The sequence below is a fragment of the Myxine glutinosa genome, chromosome 1 (assembly GCF_964187855.1).
Source record: "Myxine glutinosa chromosome 1, kmMyxGlut1.1, whole genome shotgun sequence".
NCBI lineage: Eukaryota > Metazoa > Chordata > Myxini > Myxiniformes > Myxinidae > Myxine > Myxine glutinosa.
The window spans coordinates 74,412,441-74,433,039 of record NC_136261.1 but is presented as its reverse complement, the minus strand read 5'-3'; the positions used below and the strand labels follow the sequence as shown (position 1 = coordinate 74,433,039).

General features: G+C 48.4%; 1 protein-coding gene across 1 annotated transcript in view; it reads right to left on the bottom strand.

Annotated features, from left to right (window-relative positions):
* The window catches only part of LOC137425159 (E3 ubiquitin-protein ligase Rnf220), a 329,803-nt gene that overhangs the window by 43,277 nt on the left and 265,927 nt on the right, over positions 1–20,599 (bottom strand). Inside the window, exons 7-10 of the mRNA XM_068113312.2 lie at positions 20,382–20,428; positions 19,714–19,831; positions 13,694–13,799; positions 13,273–13,362 (exon numbers count right to left, since the gene is read on the bottom strand). Of these exons, the coding sequence (XP_067969413.1) occupies positions 13,273–13,362; positions 13,694–13,799; positions 19,714–19,831; positions 20,382–20,428 (361 nt within the window). The remainder of the gene's footprint in view (positions 1–13,272; positions 13,363–13,693; positions 13,800–19,713; positions 19,832–20,381; positions 20,429–20,599) is intronic.

Here is a 20,599-nt window from a genome sequence, read left to right as displayed (position 1 = left end):
TGTAAGGAAGAGATTTGAATGTCGTTTATAGAGTGATCTGGTTGATTAAAATGTACAGTGTCAGGTAGAGATTTGAATATCGTTTATGGAGTGATCTGGTTGATTAAAATGTACAGTGTCAGCTAGAGATTTGAATATCGTTTATGGAGTGATCTGGTTGATTAAAATGTACAGTGCAAGGTAGAGATTTCCCCTAATTGGTGTGAAAGTTACTGATCTCTGACCGTGTGTTATTAAAGCGTGTGTAGTGTGTGTTTTCACTTTGTCGAACATATTGTTTGGTGCACTTTTGACAAGTGATTAGGTATATGACCCATGTAGATTTACAGTCCATATAGGAGGTGATGGGGAATTTTTGTCCGGTGCGAGAACTGCAGAATTTGTTTCCTTCTAATAAATGCTTGTGAATAATACATTTGTTTGCTGTGCATTTATGGAAGCCTGAAATCCTAGTTTCTTTGCTGTGGGCTGTGGGTGCTTTGCTTTTACCAAAAGGTCCCTGAGTGTCCGACCACGTCGAAATGATGTCAGTGGAGGTTGAGGAAATGTGGTGCAGAGTGTTTCTGACTGATGGAGAGGAAGGGCCTTATTCAGAATACTTGGCAATTGGGTTGAGGTTGGAGAGTAGGTGGTTACCAGTGGGACACAGTTAGTTGCAGGTTTGGGTTTGAAAGTCAGGTCTGGTCGAGGTATGCGTTTTGCTCAGTTAATCGCTTCTGTCACAGAGTGAGGGTCATAATGTCTTGCAATAAAGTGTTTATAATTGTGAGAGAGAAGTTTCTTCTGCCTTTTTTGTTGAGCAGATGCGTCTTACTCTGATTGCTTGACTGTATGGTATGCCTGCAATTGTATGTTTAGGGTGAGATGAAGAAGGGAGAAGGTAAGAGTGAGTGTCTGTTGGTTTGGTGTATAGTTCTGTTTGTTTGTTTTTTGTTTTGTGTTCTGTATATATATACAGATATATATATATATATATATATGTAGCGGCTACCGCTGGGTTTTCACAATCGCCTTGCACCTATCAAGGACGCGGAGCGATCACCATGCCGGGCTCGTCCAGGACGCCCGGGCAGGCTCGCCCTCAACTTGCCAGGCCGCAGCCAGGACGCTGGGCCACGCCCCCTCTCGCCTTTCCTGGGCAAACGCTCCGGGATAATATGTATATATATTGCTGCCCGATAAACGGGCTTTTCAGAGTGCCTGAGTGTTTGGTTTGATTAAAGCAACTCGGATGAATTCCAGCTTTTTGTCGCGTCCATTCTTCAGATCGACGTGGGAGCCCCAGCTCCTTCATTGGTGACCTACCGACATGGACACGGCAGTCGCCCTTAAACTGCCTCCCTTCTGGGAGGGGCTCACGCGGCGGTTTGGTTCGCACAGGCGGATTCCCTGTTCGCCCTGCGAGGCATCACGGCCGACGACACCCGCTTCCACCATGTGGTAGCAGCGCTTGGTTCGGCCACCGCGGCCCGCGCCCTGAGCCTCCTCGAGAGCCCGCCAGCCGCTGACAAATACGGCGCGATTAAGAGGCTTCTCCTCGACGCTTTCGCCCTCCCATCGGCGGAACGCGCACGGCGCCTGCTCGACCTGCCCGAGCTCGGCGACACGCGCCCTTCCGAGCGAATGGACTACATGCTTTCACTGCTCGGCGAGCACTCTCCGGCATTCCTGTTCCGGGAGCTGTTCCTCCGTCAGCTGCCTAACCCGGTACGCCTCGCCCTGGCAAGCACGACGATCACAGATCCCCGGGCCCTTGCCAGAGAAGCCGACAAGATCTCCGCCGCAGGACAGCGCATCGCAGCAGCGACATGGGACCCACCGCCGTCCGACGCAACACCCATGGCGCCCGAGCACCCGGCACGGTCGACGACCGAACTGCCGACGCAATTGGCGGCCGCTACACCGAGCCGACCACCTCCAGCACGACGACCGGGGCCTCCACCTGACCAAGCGTGGTGTTACTATCATGCCAGGTTCGGACAGAAGGCCCGGACATGCCGACCCCCGTGCACCTTCGGCAGGCCGGGAAACGGCCGGGCCGGCGTTCATTACCAGCCATGAGCGCCGGCCACACGGGCAACTTACTGTTCATCACGGATAAAGCGTCCGGACGGCGCTTCCTGTGCGACACCGGCGCCCAACTGAGCGTCATACCCGCCTCTGACCAGGACAGGCAATCCGCGGTTTGCGGCCCCTCCTTGGTTGCGGCCAACGGATCGACCATCCGCACCTTCGGCCCGCGCAACGTCACCCTCTGCTTCGGCGGCCAACGCTTTGCTTGGACGTTTGTAACCGCAAACGTGCCCATGGCTCTGCTAGGCGCCGACTTCCTCTGCGCACACGGACTGCTGGTGGACATCCAACGGCGTCGTTTAATCAACGCCGAAACCTTCAGCTCCCTGGTATGCACATTGAGCAGCTCCGCGCCGACCGAGCTGGCATGCGCAGTCCCGGCGGCGAACGAGTTTGCTCGCCTGCTCACGGAGTTCCCGGCCCTCACGCGGCCGACGTTTTCGGCCGTCGCAGTACGGCATGGGATCGAGCACCACATACCAACCACGGGCCCGCCGGTCTACGCCAGGGCCCGCCGCCTCGACCCAGCCAAGCTCGCCGTGGCGAAGGCCGAATTCGACGCGTTGGAGCACCTCGGCATCGTGCGGCGCTCCGATAGCGCGTGGGCCTCGCCACTGCACATCGTGCCAAAGCCGGGGGGTGGATGGCGCCCGTGTGGCGACTACCGCCGTCTCAATGACGCTACCACCCCCGACAACTACCCGATCCCGCATATCCAAGACTTCTCCGCCCGTCTGGCGGGACGGGTCATTTTTTCGAAAATTGATCTCATACGGGGATATCACCAGGTACCTGTCAGGGCGGCCGACGTCCCTAAAACGGCAGTCATCACGCCGTTCGGCTTATTCGAATTCTTGTGGATGCCGTTTGGTCTCAAGAACGCGGCTCAGGCGTTCCAGCGCTTGATGGACGGCGTGCTGCGTGACCTGCCGTTCCTTTTCGTTTACCTGGACGACATCCTCGTCGCCAGCACGTCCCGGGCCGAGCACCTCCTCCACCTCCGAACACTGTTCGGGCACCTCAGCGAGCACGGCCTCATCGTCAACCCGGCCAAATGCCACTTCGGCACGACGGCCGTTGATTTTTTGGGCCACCACATCACCAAGAACGGGGCCGTGCCGCTGCCAACCAAGGTCGAGGCCATCACCACGTTCCCGCGTCCCCGCACCATAAAGGCCCTGCAGGAATTCCTGGGAATGGTGAATTTTTATCACCGCTTCGTGCCCCGCGCTGCTCAACTCATGCGGCCCCTCTACGAAGCCCTCCGGGGCAAGCCGGCCAAGCACGACATCGCCTGGTCCGCAGCAATGGATGCGGCCTTCCAAAGCTCAAAGCGGGCCCTCGCCGACGCAACACTGCTCGCTCACCCGGTGCTCAACGCTCCCATCGCCCTCACCACGGATGCCTCCGACTACGCGGTGGGCGCCGTACATGAGCAATGGGTGAACGGGGTTTGGCAGCCACTCGCTTTTTTCAGCCGGCAGCTCCGGCCGAACGAGCTCAAATACAGCACGTTTGACCGGGAGCTCCTCGGTCTACACCTGGCCGTCCGCCATTTCCGCCACCTCCTGCAGGGCCGACCTTTCACGGCGTTCGCCGACCACAAGCCGTTGGTTTACGCCATGGCCAAGGTCACGGAGCCGTGGTCGGCCCGCCAACAGCGCCACCTCTCCGCCGCCTCTCCGCCGCCGGTCGGCCTCTCCGCCACCACGAACATCCGGCACGTCGCCGGCAAAAACAACGCCGTGGCCGACTGTCTTTCCCGGGCCAGCGCGAACGCGGTCCACCTGGGCGTGGACTTTGCGCTTATGGCGGCGGACCAAACCACCGACACCACGGTGCAAGCCCTCCGGGCGGCGGACACGGGCCTCCGCCTGGCTGACATCCCCTTCGCGGACACTGTCCTGCTCTGCGACGTCTCCCAAGGCCAGCCTCGCCCCATCGTGCCCGTCACCTGGCAACACCGCATCTTCGCCTCCCTCCACGGCCTTTCCCACCCGGGCCGGAAAGCTTCCCAGAAGCTGGTGTCGGCGCGATTCGTCTGGCACGGCCTTCGTCGGGACGTCCGCGATTGGACCAGCACCTGCACGGCCTGCCAACGGGCCAAGGTCCACCGACACACCCAGGCCCCGCTGGCACCTTTCACCGTGCCCGAACGACGTTTCGACCACGTCAACTTGGATCTGGTGGGCCCCCTCCCCCCGTCACGGGGGTTCACACACCTGCTCACCATGGTGGACAGGACCACCAGGTGGCCGGAGGCCGTTCCCCTCGTCTCCACCACCACCGCCGACGTGGCGCAGGCTTTCATCGCCACCTGGGTCGCCCGCTTCGGCGCACCGGCGGACATCTCGTCAGACCGCGGACCACAGTTCACCTCCGAGCTGTGGGGCGCGGTCGCCCGCAACCTGGGGGTCAAGCTCCACCGTACTACGGCCTACCACCCCCAAGCAAACGGGTTGTGCGAGCGATTCCACCGCTCCATGAAGGCCGCGCTCATGGCCGGCCTTCAAGACGGCGGTTGGGCCGACCGGCTGCCGTGGGTCCTTTTGGGCCTCCGCACGGCCCCCAAGGAGGACCTCCAGGCATCCACCGCCGAGCTTGTCTATGGCCAGGCGCTACGCGTCCCGGGCGAATTCGTGCCCGACGCTACCAGTCCCTGGTCCGCAGCTCACCAGCGCTCGGACCTCCAGGAGGCCGCCCGACGGTTTGCCCCCGTGCCAACATCCCACCACGGTGACCCCCAGTCCTACGTCCCCCCAGCACTTTGCACAGCGGAGTATGTTTTTGTGCGTCACGACGCACATCGGGGGCCACTCCGGCCGCCGTACGACGGGCCCTTCCGGGTGCTGCGACGGGACGACAAGTCGTTCGTCATCGACATCGGCGGCAGGTCGGACCGGATTGCGGTGGACCGCCTCAAGCCGGCGCACGTGGACGTCGACCACCCACCACGGGTGGCCCTTCCGCCGCGGCGAGGCCGCCCCCCGTCCACGGTGCCCCCCACTCGACCACCCACCACCACACCGGACCCCCTCCCACGACCCGCCAGGGGTCGCTTTGGCCGGGTCATCAGGACCCCCCTCAAATTGACCCTGCCGGTGCAAGTCGATTCTGGGGGGACGTGTGTAGCGGCTACCGCTGGGTTTTCACAATCGCCTTGCACCTATCAAGGACGCGGAGCGATCACCATGCCGGGCTCATCCAGGACGCCCGGGCAGGCTCGCCCTCAACTTGCCAGGCCGCAGCCAGGACGCTGGGCCACGCCCCCTCTCGCCTTTCCTGGGCAAACGCTCCGGGATAATATGTATATATATTGCTGCCCGATAAACGGGCTTTTCAGAGTGCCTGAGTGTTTGGTTTTGATTAAAGCAACTCGGATGAATTCCAGCTTTTTGTCGCGTCCATTCTTCCGATCGACGTGGGAGCCCCAGCTCCTTCATATATATATATATATATATATATATATATATATATATATATATATATATATATATATATATATATATATATATATATATATATATATATATATATATATATATATATATATATATATATATATATATATATATATACTGTATATATATATATATATATATATATATATACAGTATATATATATATATATACATATATATATATATATATATATACATATATATATATATATATATACATATACATATATGTATATATATATATATATATACATATATATGTACATATATATATATATATATATATATACACGTATATGTATATGTATATATATATATATATATATATATATATATATATATATATATATATGTATATATATATATATATATATATGTATATATATATATATATATATATATATATATATATTTATATATATATATATATATATATATATATATATATATTTATATATATACAGTCACGTGAAAAAGTAAGTACACCCCATGTAAAATTTTGACTTTTTCAACATATTTCAACATACAGCTATTTGATATTCATTTCAACAATATTGACAGATAAAGGTGATATAATATAACAAATATCATGAAACATTTACATTTTGTAGTCCATTGTATAATTTAAATAAACATAAATGCAAATTTCGCATGTGGAAAAAGTAAGTACACCCCTACATTTATCACCACTTCAAATACCTAAAATTAGAATCAGGTGCACCAGCTCAGGTGCAAATGATTAGAACATCGTTAGAGAGGATCTTGGAGGAACCTGTCTTATTTAAACCTCAGACATTTAGTTTGGTTTGCTCTTTGTTGTTGAAGTGTGCGGCGTCACCATGCCTAGATCAAAAGAGCTCTCTGAGGCCTTCAGAAAGAAGGTTATAGATGCCTACGAGTCTAGGAAGGGATTTAAAAAGATCTCCAAACAATTTGAAATCAATTATTCGACTGTCCGGAAGATCATCCACAAGTGGAGAAGATCCAAACAACTGCCAACTTGTTCAGGCCAGGCCGCCCCAGCAAGTTCAGCCCGAGAGCAGACCCCAAGATGCTCAAAGAAGTCTCTAAGAACACCAGAATGTCTTCACGTGACCTACCGATATCTCTTGCTACTGTTGATGTCAAAGTGCACTAGTCTACCATTAGAAAGAGGCTTCACAAATTTGATCTACATGGGAGGTGTGCCAGGAGGAAACCTTTGCTGTCCAGAAAGAACATCAGGGCAAGACTAAAGTTTCCCAATGAACACCTAGGCAAAGACCAGCACTTTTGGAACAATGTGCTCTGGACAGATGAGTCAAAGGTAGAGCTATTTGGCCACCGTACCAGAAGACATGTTTGGCAAAAACCAAAGACAGCATTTGACCACAAAAACCTGATACCAACTGTAAAGCATGGTGGTGGAAATATTATAGTTTGGGGCAGCTTTGCTGCATCAGGGCCTGGGCTGCTCACCATCATAGAATGCACTATGAATTCTTCATTGTTCCAGAGGGTGCTTGAGGATAATCTGTCGGAAAGTTGAAGTTTAACCGAAGGTGTACCTTGCAACATGACAATGACCCTAAACATTCCGGTAAATCCACCAACGCATAGCTGAAAAGAAAGAAATGGAGGGTTCTGGAATGGCCAAGTCAAAGCCCGGATCTAAATCCCATCGAGGTGTTGTGGGAAGATTTCAAACGAGCTGTGCATGCAAGAAACCCCTCAAACATCGCACAGCTGAAAGAATTCTGCATGGAGGAGTGGGCAAAAATTTCTCCCAGTCGATGTCAGAGACTGGTAGACAGTTATAAGAAACGCCGACTTGAGGTTGTTTCTGCCAAAGGGGGGCAATACCACCTATTAGAGCCAAGGGTGTACTTACTTTTTCCACATGCGAAATTTGCATTTATGTTTATTTAAATTATACAATGGACTACAAAATGTAAATGTTTCATGATATTTGTTATATTATATCACCTTTATCTATCAATATTGTTGAAATGAAGATCAAATAGCTGTATGTTGAAATATGTTGAAAAAGTCAAAACTTTACATGGGGTGTACTTACTTTTTCACGTGACTGTATATATACAGTCGGACCCTGATATTCGCGGTTCCGCTATTTGCTGGATCCACACATTCGCGATTGATTAAATGCGACATGTTTCTCTATTCGCGGCCGTGTTCCATGAAATTGCGGGGTTTATTTCCCCTATTCGCAGCCATGTTCCACGAATTCGCGTTCTTTTAGGGGCGCAAGTTTTTTTTTTCACGAGCCACTAGCTTGACACATTTACGAGTATAAAACCCATCTTTCACCAGCCATGTATAAAGCAGCTGGACGTACGTACGCAACAAAACATACGAGCCGCGAGCATGACCTGCTCATACATTCTCTGCTGTGATTTGCGCTTTCATCTTTTGCGGCCGCAAATTTTAGCTATAATTGAGAGCTTCGCGGGAAGTTCCGCCAGCTACAAAAACTAGTCAACCCCACGAATTATAGAATGCAAATGCTTAATTAAATCTATTACAATTTGCAATTTATGGTAAAGCATCATCAGACATCGTACACAATGAAAACGCTTTGGGGGATGTTCTACCAGCTACAAACACATGTCAAAAACATGCAACCTCCGCGAGTTATACAATGCAAATGCTTCATTAAATCTATTGTCGAAATTAGCAGATAGGCTCAATACGACATCATCCGATAACATCCCCGACATAAAATGTCCAGGGTATTCACCCCTCCTGCAGCTACCCACAATGCTCACATTCGTACATATACAGACTGTGTCTTGGGTCTCGATCATCCTTCTAGTCCCATTGCTTTGATCTGCGTTTTAGACTCTCGCTCTGCTCATTGTTCAATCATGGCTCCCAAGTGCAAGACCAGTGCTGGAGATGTGTAGACTAACAAGAAGCAGAAGAAAGTGATGAGCCTGAGCCAGAAAGTGGAGCTGCTTGACCAGCTTTTGAGAGGAGAGAGTGCGGCCTCTGTGCGCAGGCGTTATGGCGTCAACAAATCCACCGTTCGCTACATACGGAAGAAAGAGAAGGTGATTTGCTGCATTGAGTTTCAGCGAGCGCTGCAATGAGTATGAAGGTGGTCATCCATGTCCGCAATGTCCACATGGAAAGTATATCCTGTGAAGCATCCTGCGAAGCAATGTTTACCGTGTGAATGGCGGGATATCACGTGAAGCAATGGTTACTGTGTGAATGGTGGGATATCATGTGAAGCAATCGTTACTGTGTGAATGGTGGGATATCACGTGAAGCAATGGTTACTGTGTGAATGGTGGGATATCACGTGAAGCAATGGTTACTGTGTGAATGGTGGGATAATCCCGTGAAGCAATGTTTACCGTGCGAATGGCAGGATATCCTGTGAAGCCTGCTTAAAGCATGACTAAAATATTTTTTATGCCGTCGCAAAAGCCGTGAAAATGCGAAACACAGTGCTGCAAATGTAGAAGCAGGTCATGCTCACAGCTCATAGAGGATGTGTTTTTTTTTTTTCATCTGTCCAGCTGCTTTGTGTGTAGCTGGTGAAAGATGCATTTTATAACTGTGTCACACTGGCGGCTCGTGAATTTTTTTTGTGTGACCTTGAAAAACCGTGAATACACGTAACGCCGCGAATACAGAAGCAGGTCACAATTTATCAACCGCGAATACGTCGAACCCGTGAATAGCAGAACTGTGAATAGAGGGGTCCAACAGTATATATATATATATATATATATATATATATATATATATATATATATATATATACTGTTTTTCGGGTGACATAGTCACAATTTCGGTCTTCGAGGCCGGCCGATAGGCACAGTGTGACCAGAAGGGACGAGGTTCTCCTGACCACGTGGCCCTCGACTTGGTGGGGTTTGTCCGCACAATGTGGGCGCTTTCAGGATGAACTTTAGCCGGGGAGCATTTGGGCGCCCCGGTCTGATACTGCCGCCCACGCGCAGAACAACTTGTGAGTGCACGTGGGTCCCGGCGGTCCCACTGGCCTAGCGCTACCATGTTTAGACAGCGAACTCCGTCCCCGGGCACCGGCACCTACTCCCGGAAGTTTGAGAGAATAGCGGCGCCGGGCACGGTAGGACACCCGCGGAGCCCCGGCGGACCAGGGACGCACGAGCCTACGCGTTAGCGTGCTACGGCGGAATCAACGGCTTCGGCCACGGCCGGGCCGATACTCGGCCCGGTCGCACCGGAAATGGACTGGTTCGACGCCCGCGCTGGAGAGGTCGTGGGCGACTGAGATGTATTAACAAATTAATTAATTAATTTGAGACGTCCGATTTCTAGTGTTTGGAAATTTGGAAGAGCTTGACTCTAGCCTTTCCCTTGCGAGGGCAAGGAGGAACTTAACGCTTGACACTTAAGCTTAGTTTGAAGTGCACCCTGACCAGCGCTCACGGTGGGACGGCAAGGCAACCAGAAGGGACGAGGTTCTCCTGACCACGTGGCCCTCGATCTGGGAAGCGAGAGGCGTTCCATTAGTGGACGCGCCCCTCACGCCCGACTTTTGGGCGGCCCCGGCAGGCCGTTTGTTTTAACGTTCCGTGACAGGCCCCGCACCCCCACCTCCGGGCCGACCGGGCGACCGGAATGAATCCCGGTGTCCCGATCCGAACCTTCAGAGCGGGCCGGCTGGGGAGTGACTGGCACCCCGTACCTGCACTTTCCGTCCCTGCGGTCCCAAATACCGGAACCACCCGAATACCACTTTATTCGACAAAATGAGGTGCGGCCTACATCTAGGCAAGGCCGCGTGACGTCATCGCGCTTTCACCTTAAAAGACTTATTTGATATAAGTTAATATTTTGATATAAGCCTTAGAAAACCAACCCTATAGAAGTCAATACCTCCAACGACACAGGCGCGCATTCGTGCCGCGTGACGTGGTGACGTCATCGCGCTTTCACCTTAAAAGACTTATTTGATATAAGTTAATATTTTGATATAAGCCTTAGAAACCCAACCCTATATAAGTCAATACCTCCAATGACATATATATATATAACACCCTGGTGTTGGGCTAGCGGCTAGGGTGCCGGCTTAGGGTCCTAGGATCCTGGGTTCGAATCCCGGTCGATCGCTGAATTAACGCCAGGGGGGTTGACTCAGCCTGTCATCCTTCCGAGGTCGGCTAATTGAGTACCAGTTCACTGGTAATTCCCTGTTTGTCGTTAAAGGCGGCAAAAAGGGTTGGCGTCAGGAAGGGCATCCGGCCGTAAAACATTGCTTCAAAAAGGGGACCAAAAAACAACAACAACCACGGTTCCCGAAAAAGGCCAACCCCCGCTTTGCGGGGAAAAATGGCCTCTAAAGGTGGTTATATATATATATATATATATATATATATATATATATATATATTGTTGGGGATTTGGGAATTGTGTGTGTAATTTGATGTAAATTTTCCCCTTTTGTATGCTGTAAATATTCCCTGTAAATATTACCCTCCAATTGTAGTGTCAAAGATCAAAGGTCGTCTGTAGTTAGGCCATCGCACACACGTAGCAAATCTATGATTTCCCTCATTAGTTATGTCTTTAGTAAAAGTAGTTGAAGGTTCTGTGATCCACTAGTTCATTACGTTGCACCGAATTAAATAAGATAGATCCCTCCGACATGGTATCTTCAAAGTGCCAGGTTTGCCAGGTCTGCTGCAATTGCCTCCATTGACCACGAGGTAACCTCGGAGAAGAAAGGCGTGTCTCCACCTCGTCATAGAGGGGAGGAGTGAGTCAGCCCCGCTCAACCAACCAAGAACAAGGGGTTGGGCTTGGAGAGAGCGTGGAGAGAAACATCGAGGAGCTTCGCGAAGGTTCAAGGGAGGGGCATATATAACCCGCGGTGGCACGGCCCCCAGGGGAGAAAAGAGACGGAGAGAGATCGAGGAAGATCGGAGAGAGAGAGCTGCGGGATCGGAGAAAGGACCGAAGTGATTTGGAGAGCGCGCGACGCAGCGGTGCACAGGAGGAGCTTTGGCCACGCAGCTTCGAAGTCGCGGCGGTTTTGCACGATCGCAGCTCGGGTTTTGACGGCGGCTGTTCGCTTCCAGCCCGACCGTGCCCCGGTCCCCGCTGAACCTTCCTCTCCCTCCAAGCCATCCACCTCCTACGATTCGTTCCTGCTTTCATCCCCCATGTAAGTCTGGCCGTTTGTCTGTCTTTCATGTTGTCTTGGGGTATTAAGTAAGACTGTTTATAGATAAGTTAATAATTGCACTGTCTTCTTCTTCTGTAAATTCTTTTCTTATCCTTTCCATTCTCCTTGGTTATTTTTGGTCTTGTAAATAATAGTAATAAATTATATTTGTTCTTCCTACCTTCGTCTTCTTCTTCTTCACATTCGGTCGCTTTAGTGATTTCCTTCATTGAATACCTGCGGCACGATTTGGCCAACGTTTAGGATTGGGTTTAGTACTGTTAATGGCTCGAACTTCGGGTTGCTAAAACCGCTCGGCAACTAGTCCATCTAAAACCGGGGTTTGAGCGGTACTTGTCTCCCTGGTCTGCGGAGGGACGGATAAAGGTATTCGGGATAAACCCTGGACCCATAACCCTGATCCGTTCCATCCCGCGGGAGAGCGTTACAAGTACCAGGACCGGGGAGACGGCCAGCTTAACAGGACAAGGGGCTAATCACCCCTTGCTAACGGGAGAGCCGTCCCCCGTATCCGTAACAGTATATATATATATATATATATATATATATATATATATATATATATACTAGCGAGGTACCTGTGCTGCACATGGGTGGGAGGCCATAAGCAAACAAACAATGCAGAAACAGTGAATGCTAAAGCATGAAACCAATAAATTCCACATTCCTGTGCCACCTGTAGTCGAACATCAAGCATGGACAGCAGGTTCGTGAAGGACTTTCATGAAAAACATACCTGTTTGAATGGTTCTATACCCAGTCAATGGCGAATCTTCATATGGCGACCCACGAATGTCACGCTTAGAAAGTAGAAACCCGCACGGTATTTTGTCATTCACTTGAACTCAATATCTCTATTTTCATTCTAAACAGCATAACTCCAATCACAAACTAAATAGCATTAATATAAAAAATAAACTTTTACCAACATTCGCATCATAAACAAATATTTTAATCCGGATGTGAAGTAGTTCCGTACGGTTGGGTGAATACAATTACGAATTCAAAATCGTAATTTTATTCACTCAATTCCAAACATCATTCCAATCATAAATTGATACTTTAACAAAATACTGTTTTAAATGACGATTGTATTGAGATATTATCAAACCAGCTCATTGCCGTCATCTGTCCACTTCCGGATAAATCTTTGGTATGAAATCTTTGGCGTTTGAGCAAATGGTGCATTGTGCCTAACCGCTTAGCAGATAAACTTTCCTGCCCTGTAACTGCTTTACCCCAACAGGTCAGCCAGTGAATACTGAATTAGAACTCAACATTTTCGTTTGCATTTTACCAACATCCGATCAAGTGATCCAAATGCATGGACTAAATTTTTTTTTTTACGTCTGACCAGGAGACATTTGCTATTACCGTGCTTGTTATGGGTGTACCTGCATCAAAACCAAGAGAAAGGCTTCACGTACCATAGCTGTAAATTAAAGCACCATACATTTTTATTGTGTCATTTTAAATTCTGACTGTTGGAGCACTACACACAGTGGGATGGACATTTCCATGGTGCATTAATCCATGCAGGTGGCTCAGTCTCACCTGTTTCCTGTGCTGCGCGGAGTCCCTGGCTCCTGCATCTCTTGCCTCTCAATGCCACCTCCGCATGGAATTACATCCGTCTCAGAATATCTGAGCACATTCCCGTTAAGGTCTTTGTTCCCCTAATGAGGTGCATACCACTTAATCATGACTTATTATTATTATTATTATTATTATTATTATTATTATCATACTAGATCATACCCTGCTCTTGAATCCTCCACATTCATGGAGTAGGTGAGTGATCATGGACACTTTTGTCAAGTACCTTCTCAGTGTTCAAAATATGTAAACCAGGTTACAACATTGTGTCCATTCTTCGGTTTTTACCTGAAGGATAATATAAAGGAGGCTATATCAGGATATATCAGGATATATCCTGAAGGATATATCAGGGATTTTAGTTCTGTGTAAAGGATACTGAGGCTTGCCATAGTCCAGAGTGTCGTCCCCATCCACATCAAGGTCGACATCACTGTCATGGTTGTCTAAGTGACTGCATGGTCCTCCTTGGACTGTGCTGGGAGCTGGCGGTGGGAGAGGAAGAGAAAGCCTGCTTAGTGAGATAGTGTACGGTCCTTACATTCACACCCAACACTTCTCTTTCAAATCATCACAAAGTGGAGCAGGTCCCTCGTGACCACATGACACGAGGCAGGACTTTGATTGGCAACCTCAGGAATGATTCAGGGTGAAAACAAGGCAAATGCCATCATGCTGAATGTCGATACAACACCGACATCATTAATGACGACAGACAAGATTGAAAGAGACTGCAGTATCGTAACTCATTATGACCTCACACCACCACTGATCTGTGAACATAACACAGATCAATGTGTGAGGTCATAATGATTTGTGAACAGCAGTTGGTTTAAACTTGACACAAAGTAGCAGTCCTCACATCTCCCTTTCCTATCTTTGGACTATTCCTGGTAATTGTTGCACTGAGTGGAGGTCTTGAGGTCCAGGAATGTATACTTAGGCTTGCCTGTTTTAATTCCCTGCTATTTTAAGCTCTACCAAGCATCAGCCACTGGACTAAATTCTCAGGTTTAGTGACTGTGAAAGTTCAAGGTTTCAGAGATTAACCATTCGGAGACCATGGATTTCTATTAGCTGAAAGTCGATTCGAGTGTGTTAACCACCGTGGGAAATTATTTCAACGTTAGCCCTTTGTCAGCTGAGCTTTTGCTATGATGAAGGGCTAATGCTCGAAATGACATATTGGCTTTCAGTCGGAAAACCAGCTTTCAGAAGGAAGAACAGTATTCGATTGTACATTCAAAGACGAATTCGATTCTTTTTATTTTTTGTATACAGATTTGGGGCTTGTGGAAAACTGGAACATTGAACGGATCAGGATATAACAGACAAAAGGACCAACAGAAAGAGAGGGGAAACACCAACTTCAGGGTTGAATGACAAAATAGAGGGAGACTAGGACAAACAATGGGTGCGGGGAGGAATGAGGGATATGGGAGGACACATGCGGTGTACAAGATGGAGATGAAGGAAACTCTCGGGAAAGAAAAACTGGAAATTTGGAAGGAGATGGGCTTGCGGGTGGAGGGGTGGGATGGGGGTGGAGGGGTTATAACTGACTGTGGGAGAAAAGATCATGGTTTTGGATGGGGGATGATCTGGGATGGTAGTGAAAGAAAATGTGGAAGTTGGTTCCACAGGTGGGAAAAAGAGGAAGGAATGAGGGGAGGTGAGGAGTGATTTTGGATTTTGGGAGTTTCACCAGAAAGTGGTTGATGGTGGACAGCCCGAGGGGAAGGAGGGGGCAAAGCATGGAAAGAGCAGAGGGTGTAAGATCAGAAAGGAAGTGGTAGAAGACAAGAGTCCACCGACCTGTCTGTGATGAGAAGAGTTGGCGAAGTCGACGACAAACTGGGAAAAAGTTTATTTTCTCCTGGATAATGAAAGGAGGAAAAAAAATCCCAGACTATAAAGAAACCCTAATATGCTCATCTGTCCCAGCAGAGCTTAGCAAAATGACCCCATGCTTCCATGACACCCAGCTTGCATGCCTTATTTATGCACAATTTGCACACCGATACCCCGAGAGGCACAGCCAAAAAATCGTTCCCTCCGAGTCAGTCTCATACACCACTGATAAATATTGCTGCAGGCGCTTGTTCGATGGGAGCCACAGAAAGCAAACACAATCACAGCAATTTGTGGCCCAGGGGATGGCTCGCGTGGAGCAAAATGCCTTCTCCAGGAGCGCCGGGAGGGTTAGGAGTTCACATGCTTTACAGGCAGAGGGCAGGCCTAGTCATTAGCACTTTATGCTCTAGTTATATGAATAACCCGCCGCGTGTAGAATGCTGTCTCTAGCAAGGTTCGAAGCAACTTGAGTGCAATAGCACTGAGTACTGTATATACTATGGCGCAACTATTCACTTCGTTGAAGTTTCATTTATGTTACGCATGTGCTCGTTTGCTCATTCAATTCACATGGGGGGTCTGTTCAGGCACTACGAGGAGCAACCAAAGCGATGTTTAACATTTCTACCACACCGGATGGCCATCCGTGCTCCCGAAGGCTACATTTACAACAGTGTAGACAGAACAAACTCCAAAAAAGTGCAACAAAATTACTCCGCGGCAGCTCCAAGGAAGCCGATCGAGCTCTGCGAAAATGAAGCAATCAGGCATTGGTGACATGTCAGAGCTGAAGCACCAACAGGACGTTACCATTGGAGTAGTACGCATGTGATATGCCAATGAGTCGACATGCCCTGCTCCTCCATCAAGGGCAGAGTCATGGAGATGCGATGCCGCTACTTTGGAAGGACATCGCTCGACAGCCTGTTTAAGAGTCCACTGCTTAAAGTCCGTGGAGTTGAGTAATTACTGTGCCTCGGCCTGGTGCCGTGCTGGCCTGGAGATGGGCAGAGTGCCTAATTAAACAGACGACTGCTGCGCACGTGGTGTGGCATCTGTTTAGAGCCGTGGCCATGCTTTACTGACACTCAGCCCCAAGAGCGCGGCAGCTGCACTGAACGGCAACTGCACTGTAAGCAGGGTGAGGGAATGGACCTCGGGGGTTGTTGTGTGTCCAGTGTACTTGGGTACAGCAGGTCAATTGAATTGAATACAAAGATAAAGATGCAATGAATCAACATGAGCATCAAACTGAAGTAGACAAAGGTGTTGTTGTACTTTGGTGGTGCCCCCCTCAAACCATATGACAACAGGTTGCTCGTGAAGACTAGTTGCAAGAGGCTTCTCAAGATGTGCATCATCCTCGACAGGTTGCTACTCCATTGAATGAGTATGGTGATGTCTTACTGAATAGCTCGTGGGACTCGAACCCCACATTGGTGAAGCCAACGAAGCAAGGCTTTACCTACTCCATGATCCGGGGCACTCATTACACTTAGCAGAGCAGAAAAATTTTAAATTGTGCACTTGAACCTGAAATCACAACTTCATACCAACTTGCTTCTCATAAGCCCACTGTCTGGGAATTGTTTAAAACAGACCAACCTGGTCAGTGCATTGAAAACTTTCCTAACAATAACATAAATCAATCAAAAGTTCCAGGTGAGGATGGCCTAGAGATACGCACACTCGCCCCTAAGCTATCTGGCCTGGGATTGAATCCTGGCCCAGCTATAAACTGTCATCCCAGTGTTTCACAGGCAGGGTGATTCATCAATGTATGTGCCGTCCCTCGGATGGATGTTAAACCAGGAGTCGTGTCTGCTGACATTAGTTGGTGAATGTTAGAGATCCCAGGGTGTCCTTCAAGAAGATTAGGCCATCTACCTCCGTCACCATGAACAAATTATTGATACGTGCAGATCAAAATCAACTTCCGAACAGCCTGGAGACAATGGACAAACACTTAGGCCCATGGTATATAGGATTTGACCTCGAGGGTTCCCTACAACTTGAGCCATTAAGGGGTTCAGATTGAACACTAATACACCAATCCCCATGATGCTGAGATCCTTGAAAGAAAATTTAGTAGGGAATAGCATCGGAAGAGTGTAAAGCAAATTGATAATGGAGGGTAGGGAGAACAAGTAGGATATTTAAACTGAAATAACATGGACAACTAGATTTAAGCACATTGTAGAAAATATTTCTCAACAAGATGAGAGGAAGAAGAAGAGGCCGACAATTTAGAAAGGGGAGGAGCATTAAAAGAGTATAAAACTGGGAAGAATTACCAACAGCAAATCAGGAAGAACAAACAATAAGCAACTTCGTTTGTTAGGAAGAGACAGAGGGAAGAGCCACACCCGTCCGGAGACGGTCGCTGTTAATCGAATGAACATGCGGGCGCATTGATTTCTGTGGCCTACGAGCTACACTTAGCCACAAGCAGGAACCAGGCCACATGTCACGGGACGTCAGAGGTATCATATTGATCTGCAAGGAAATATTAAATTGGACGCACAGAGGGATGACACCTGCATGGATCAACAGAGCTAGCTCGAAGCAGACGCCGATATCGGTGCATCCTGCGGCTCGCTTGCATTTCTTCGTAAAGGTGATCGTAGGGAAAGATTCCAGCACAGGCCGGAGTGCAATGACACTTATTGAGCCCTCAACTTATTGACCTGCTACTGACTCGTGTTGTGCCATGTCCGAATCTAGATACCGCCTTAGTGGAAAACCCACACATCTCAAGCGATCATCGGAACGCGCATCTCTGCTAAATGAATTAAATGATGTAAAAATCGCACCTAGCCCTTAAGGCAAGAGCTTCACAGTAACCCTATCCTTGCAGGAAAAGGTCGCCGCTGTTCCAATTGCTTTTCATTAATCGTGTTAGTGGGCCGGGCGTCTGCATTCTGCCTCATCAGCGCGGTATCGATCTCAAAAACCTGCGATGTGTTTGAAATCGGTGGCTGGTGGGGAGTGGGGGGCTCTCATCGCATGAGGCAGCATGTATGCATACTAGGCCTGAAGTTGTATCAAGGCTGCAAACACCAATTCTTCACCAACTCAATGCAGAAAATTGTACCAGAGCAGTGAAATCCATAGTGATTTTAGTTGGTACTTTTATGTGGTCTGATTTCCCCACATATAGCGTATTATGAAGATCAGAAGTGCCTTTTCCTGGTGCTGTATAAAAGAAAATTCCAATTGGAGGCCATTTGGACTGATCTAGTCCTATTTTATCACACGCGCACACACACAGAGCTTTCATTTCCGGTTCGCAAACCCTCACTCGCCCCCGCTCTCTCAGTGACGAACACATCCCGGATGAATTCCAAGCACCCAAAATGCTTTTACAGCTCTGCAAAGGAAGAAAGAAATAACTGAGTTAATCTTATCTCATCTCCTGAGTTAAATTCGGTTAGCTGAAACCATGCCCTGTCTTGACTGCGTTAATGGCAATATTTAGGACCTCATTAGGTCTGAGGCATCGACTTTCATTAAGAAACAAGACGTGGGTGTTAGGACTAGAATCGACAATGCTGGCTGCCCTTTAATATTTTATGACTGCCTGAATGAATCTGGCAAAATCTTGCTTCTTTAATTAGTAAGTGCCAGACAGCTCACCAGACATCAAACTTATTTCCCAAACGGTTGTTTTACGGCTGCGAGTCCTGGCTTCATCGAGCTGCCCCGGCGCACGTGCAGATTTGCGACCCTCTCTCTCTCTCTCTCTCTCTCTCTCTTCCTCTCTCTCTCTCTTACTCTCTCCCTCCAGTAACAAAGGCACGACTCGTGAGAGACAAATGTCGTCGGGAGTGGGGGTGGGTTAAATGATAAAACCACAACAAATTGGATTTTCACATTTTCTTTGCATGATCTCCCTTTCAGTGTTTGCGGGAGACCCGTGGAGGTTATGGAGCGAGATGAATCTCAATGGGATGAAGGGGTCGATGGTCCAGCTGAAATTGACGATGCTGCAGTCTGAGACAGCCGGCTTAACATTCTCTCAGGAGGATCTCAGATATTAGCTCTTACACAAGCCTCGATCTTGTATACAAAAAATAAAAAATAAAATAAAAAAAGGATAGCGTGCTCCATGATGTAAAGCCTCCTGCCGACGCTGCATAAGGTGGCATTTTTATTGGGATCCTATTACGCAGGTAATCCGATTACAATCAGGTAAACATGCCAACAAGTGTGTTATCCGGACGCTCACTCTTTTTGCATTTGGGCCTTCGACAAAGAGCTTCTTGCATGTGCCATGTTTCCACTCAAATCTTCATAACAGGCTGGCTCTAAATCGAACGAAGCCATTTACTTATGGAGATACCATTTCTGGACAAAAATGGCTGATGGTTGTACTGACCAAAAGAGATAATAGACTCAGAAGCATGACATGGAACAGAGAATTAAAAATGGAACAGAAGCATGCGATCACACATATGGTACGTAACAGCGACTTCAGGTTAAAGAAAGAAGAGGTAGCTCCACATCAACATGTTCCATTGGAAGAAACACCCATCGGTTGCTCACCTTTTCCAGGAGGCAGCCTTGGCTGACGGCACCACTCATAATCTTCAAAGCGTCCAACACCACGACGTTCCACCTCAACCTCCAAGTCGTCATCATCGTGGCCCGTGAGGCCATCAAACTGTGAACATCATCATCATCATCATATGTTTGTGGATCGATCATTGCACCTCAGAGATGACAACATGAGGATGGCATTTATATCACGATTTACATGGAAGAGCATCATACGTTTGTGGCTCCTGTTTGGCTACTCCATTAAAAACCTGTAATCCGAGTTGCAGGTTCATCCGTTCTAAAGGGAGTTCATCAGTAACATCCATGCAACTGCAGAGTTACTTATAACTGAACTCGGTATGGTTCGCTTGGCATTCTCATCTGAGTACTTAGCTCATGATACTGGGGCACCTCACATTGAAATCCCATACACTGCTCATTTATCCATTACATAGTAATGTCGTTATCAAATCTGATATGTATTAATGTACAAGCTACTCCATGGGGCTTAGGTAACAGTGCGGGGAGGGGACGAGGATCTCTTTCCTGCAAGAAATTTCCAATCAAGCTCAACATGACTGTCAACCAAAACATTCAAAACAAGAGTGATAGAGAATAAGGAGTATCAAGTATATCAGAAACATTCCATCTCTCCACCTCGTTCTCTCTCTCACCTGTGCATCTTCAGATGTCTTTTTCCGTTTATTCTTTCCGATTCGCGCTGGAAGCAGCAAAACAAGACAAATGCATAAGAATCGTCGGAAGAATCTAGAACTTACTAGAACTCACTAAAAACAACAATGGCTCCATTTTCTTGAACGATCCTTCCTCTAAACTTGCCGCCCACCATGCATGAGACCCAGTCACCCTGATGAATAGCCGAGGTAACTTT